The sequence below is a fragment of the Mustela nigripes genome, unplaced genomic scaffold (assembly GCF_022355385.1).
Source record: "Mustela nigripes isolate SB6536 unplaced genomic scaffold, MUSNIG.SB6536 HiC_scaffold_4035, whole genome shotgun sequence".
NCBI lineage: Eukaryota > Metazoa > Chordata > Mammalia > Carnivora > Mustelidae > Mustela > Mustela nigripes.
The window spans coordinates 1-3,379 of record NW_026743441.1 but is presented as its reverse complement, the minus strand read 5'-3'; the positions used below and the strand labels follow the sequence as shown (position 1 = coordinate 3,379).

Here is a 3,379-nt window from a genome sequence, read left to right as displayed (position 1 = left end):
CACGGTGCCCTGCGTGCCCTGCGTGCTCTGTTGTGTGAGGCTAACAGTCCCTCCCCCTGCAGGCGGAGTTAGGTTTCTAAATTTTAGGAATTAAGGTTTTAGATTTGGAAGGAACTTGAGAGACCATATGCTCCACATGTCTCATGATGGAGATTAAGAACGGACACATCCCAAAGGAAGCGATTCTTTGGTCCTAGGTCTCTGCCCCCTTTCATATCAAGACATTCAACTAAGTGGTCAGCCTCCACTGTGCTTGTGTCTCTAGCCCGTTGTACTCGTGTTTCTGCCCAGGTTCGTCCACAATTAGCAGACAGTCTGTACGCGGCCCTTCTGCAGCCCGTGTGTCTCCAGCGGCTCTGCTTTGCTGCGGCCCTTGGCAGCACCTGCAGCCCCTCCAGCCATGTCCACGTTCAGCCCCTGGGGAGCTGGCCCTCCAGTGTTCTTCCCGTCTTTGCTGTTGCTGTTGTGCTCCTCGGATAGAAACACTTCAGTGAGCTCTGTGTCTACAATCCTGTCCCTTTGCAGCACTGTCCTTGATAAACAGACATTGTGCGCTTTCTTGCTCAGAATTACCTTGGAGGACTTTTTTCTCCAGAAGAGCAGCTCTGAGCTCTGGAGTCAGGAAAGCCAGAGCAGTGTCAGCACACGGTAAATCCATCTTCCTCTGCCAGGCCCAGAAATGCCGAGATATGGATAAATAGGAAATGCGCATGGGATCAGTCAGTAGAGGTTGGGATTAGGCTTCTGCATTGGTCATGCCGAGCGCCTGCCTTCCCTCCACACCAGTTCTGATGCTCTGGGACGGGGCACACCGTGGCAGGTCTCCAGACATTTTTGGGTTTCCTTACAGTGTGTTTCCTCACTACCTGACTGCCCATCCTCAGATGTGGGATGCCTCATAGAGCCCAGCAGGGGCTTTGGGGCCTTTGTTGTGTTTTTTTTCTTTCTTTCACTGTTCGGCTTCCTTTTGAATGGGGTTGACGCTTTCTAATGTGGGGGGCGAGAGGGAAGTGTATCCAGTCCACTTGATGGCAGATGCACTGTGAGTGATTTCTCACCAGCTCCCGGAGCACCTAGCTTGCTCTTTCTGCTGTTGGGTAAATGTAAACTTGGAGTCCGCTGCTCTGAGCGATTTCCCAGGTTGCTGCTAGGCGGTCAGTTTTAGCTGATTGAGGAGACAGCAGTAGTTGGTACTGGGGAGGTACTTGGGAGGGAGAATGAGGCAGGCGGAGAAGAAGAGGGGGATTCGCGTATGAACGGTAGGACAAGGCAAGAGAGAGGAGGGGGTTAGAGAATGGGAGAAGAAGGGCACGAATGGGAGAGCCCGAGAAACGTGGTGGAAACATGCAGCTGTACCCACACTGACCTAAAATAGCTCCATCCCCTTGCCTGGGCCCTGTGGCCCAGGCCAGGCTGTGTCGGTGGCTTCTATGACCTCCCCGCTCCTCACCCCTCACATCATGGGCCTGCTGCACAGACAGTTTGTCCTGAAAATTGATGGCGTGCATTTGCAGGTGCCTGAGCTCTGTAAGGCATGGGGGTCAGTGGGGGTGGCAGGTTTTAACTTTGGGAATTACACTTCTCTAATTGTCTCTACTAGCCCTCTCTGGACTAGACAGATTTTGGAGAGAATTGCCACAGAATTTAACCAGTTACACTTTCATGCTGTTCAGAGCAAAGGCATGCCTCTTCTGGACAAAGTAAGACCAGTAAGTGTTGGTTTCGATTTTCAATTTGCTGTTTGCAAATTTCCTGGATGATTTTGGTTTGACCTAGCATTGCCCCCTGATAATTGCTACTCTACAGGATTTTGAAGCTAGCTTTGAATTTTTTTTTTTTTTTTCAGTAACTCCTGCTTGGGACCCTGCTTCCATTATGTCACACTAGATAGATTTTGTGTAAAGACACAAGCGTAGTCTCCAAACTATGCAAGTAAAATTAATTCTGAATTTCATGTAACTTGACACATCATATGATGTAGTCAGAGTTCATTTATCCAAAGCCCTTGACTGGATTTAAATGCACGTTTGTCAGATTTACTCCATAGCTTAAGAGGCAAATAACTTTTTGTCGTTCCGTAATTGTCTAAACTTCACTTTGATGAAGCCGACTTACTTTCAAAGAAATCATAGGGAGGGGACGCCTCAGTGGCTCAGTCAGTTAAGCCACTGCCTCTGGCTTAGGTCATGATCCCAGGGTCCTGGGATCGAGTCCCACCTTGGGCTCGTTGCTTGGCAGGAAGCCTGCTTCTCTTTCTGCCTGTGCCTACTTATGTGCTTGTGCTCTCTCTTGACAAATAAATAAATAAAACCTTTAAAAAAGAAAGAAAGAAAGAAAGAAAGCAATCATGGGGAGAAGAGATTCATTGTTATTCTCTAGGAAATGTTGGGATTTTAATCTTACATATATTCTGGTAGAATTAGAGGCTCGCTTTATATATATAACACACATGTATATAAATTATACACATATATTTGAGCTTTTAGAAACTGTTGTGCCTGGACCTTCTTTCATGGTCTCTCTGTTCTTGCAGCATATAGCCCACATTACGGCCATGCTGCAGCAGTCCCTGGGAGGCCTGCTGCTAGAAGGGCTTCAGACTTCCAATGTGGACATCATACGGCACTGCCTCCGGACTTATGCTACAATTGACAAGACACGGGATGCAGAGGCGTCAGTTGGTCAAGTACTGGTGAAACCGTACATGGATGAGGTTTGTGCCCCCATGTACCTCATTCCACAAACACAGAGCATCTAATCTGGCTTCGTTTCTTGACTGGGTGCGAGAGAGCTCAGGGCTCTTCCTTGAAGATGCTCTTAGTTCCTGCTCTTCTGGTTGTAAGAAAAGGTTGGTCCCGCTTGGATCCCATCAGCATGGCAGGAATCAGGCACGCACTCTTGTCTCTTCCAGTGATGCCATAACTCAGGGATCATCTTAATTTAGTAGGGGTGAGGGACTTGCCTCGGAAGAAGGTACGGATCAGAACATTTTCAGGTCAATTTCCATTTCCATAAGTTATACGTTAATGAAGTTGCCGAAAAGCGTGACCCCACCAAGGCGCCCGTGCCCACTGGAGGAGCTGGAAGACAGCTCTGTGCGCAGGGAAAGTCTATGAGGGGAGGCGTCTTCGCAGAATTGATGTGGCCTAAGTCTTGAAGACCATGGGGGAGTTTGCCAGGCTAGGAAGGTGGGAGGGAGGGAATATTCAAAGATAAAGGGCTTTGAAGGGCGAATTAGCGGGGTAGTACCTTAAGTCCAGAACTTGGTTACTCAGTGTTCTTGACCTATAAGGATAGAGTTAAATACAGGGAGTCAGTGTATCCTGCATCTCAGCGGCTGGAGTATGGGCTGCACCATGTGAGGCCGCCAGCAATCAGC

General features: G+C 48.6%; 1 protein-coding gene across 1 annotated transcript; it reads left to right on the top strand.

Annotated features, from left to right (window-relative positions):
* The first annotated feature begins 256 nt into the window (after positions 1-256).
* Positions 257-3,365, top strand: LOC132009066 (conserved oligomeric Golgi complex subunit 2-like). Its single transcript, XM_059387474.1, has 3 exons — positions 257-648; positions 1,601-1,709; positions 2,534-3,365. Exons 1-3 carry the CDS (start codon positions 401-403, stop codon positions 2,756-2,758), a joined length of 582 nt encoding a protein of 193 aa, XP_059243457.1. The 5' UTR covers positions 257-400; the 3' UTR covers positions 2,759-3,365.
* The last annotated feature ends 14 nt before the right edge of the window (positions 3,366-3,379 follow it).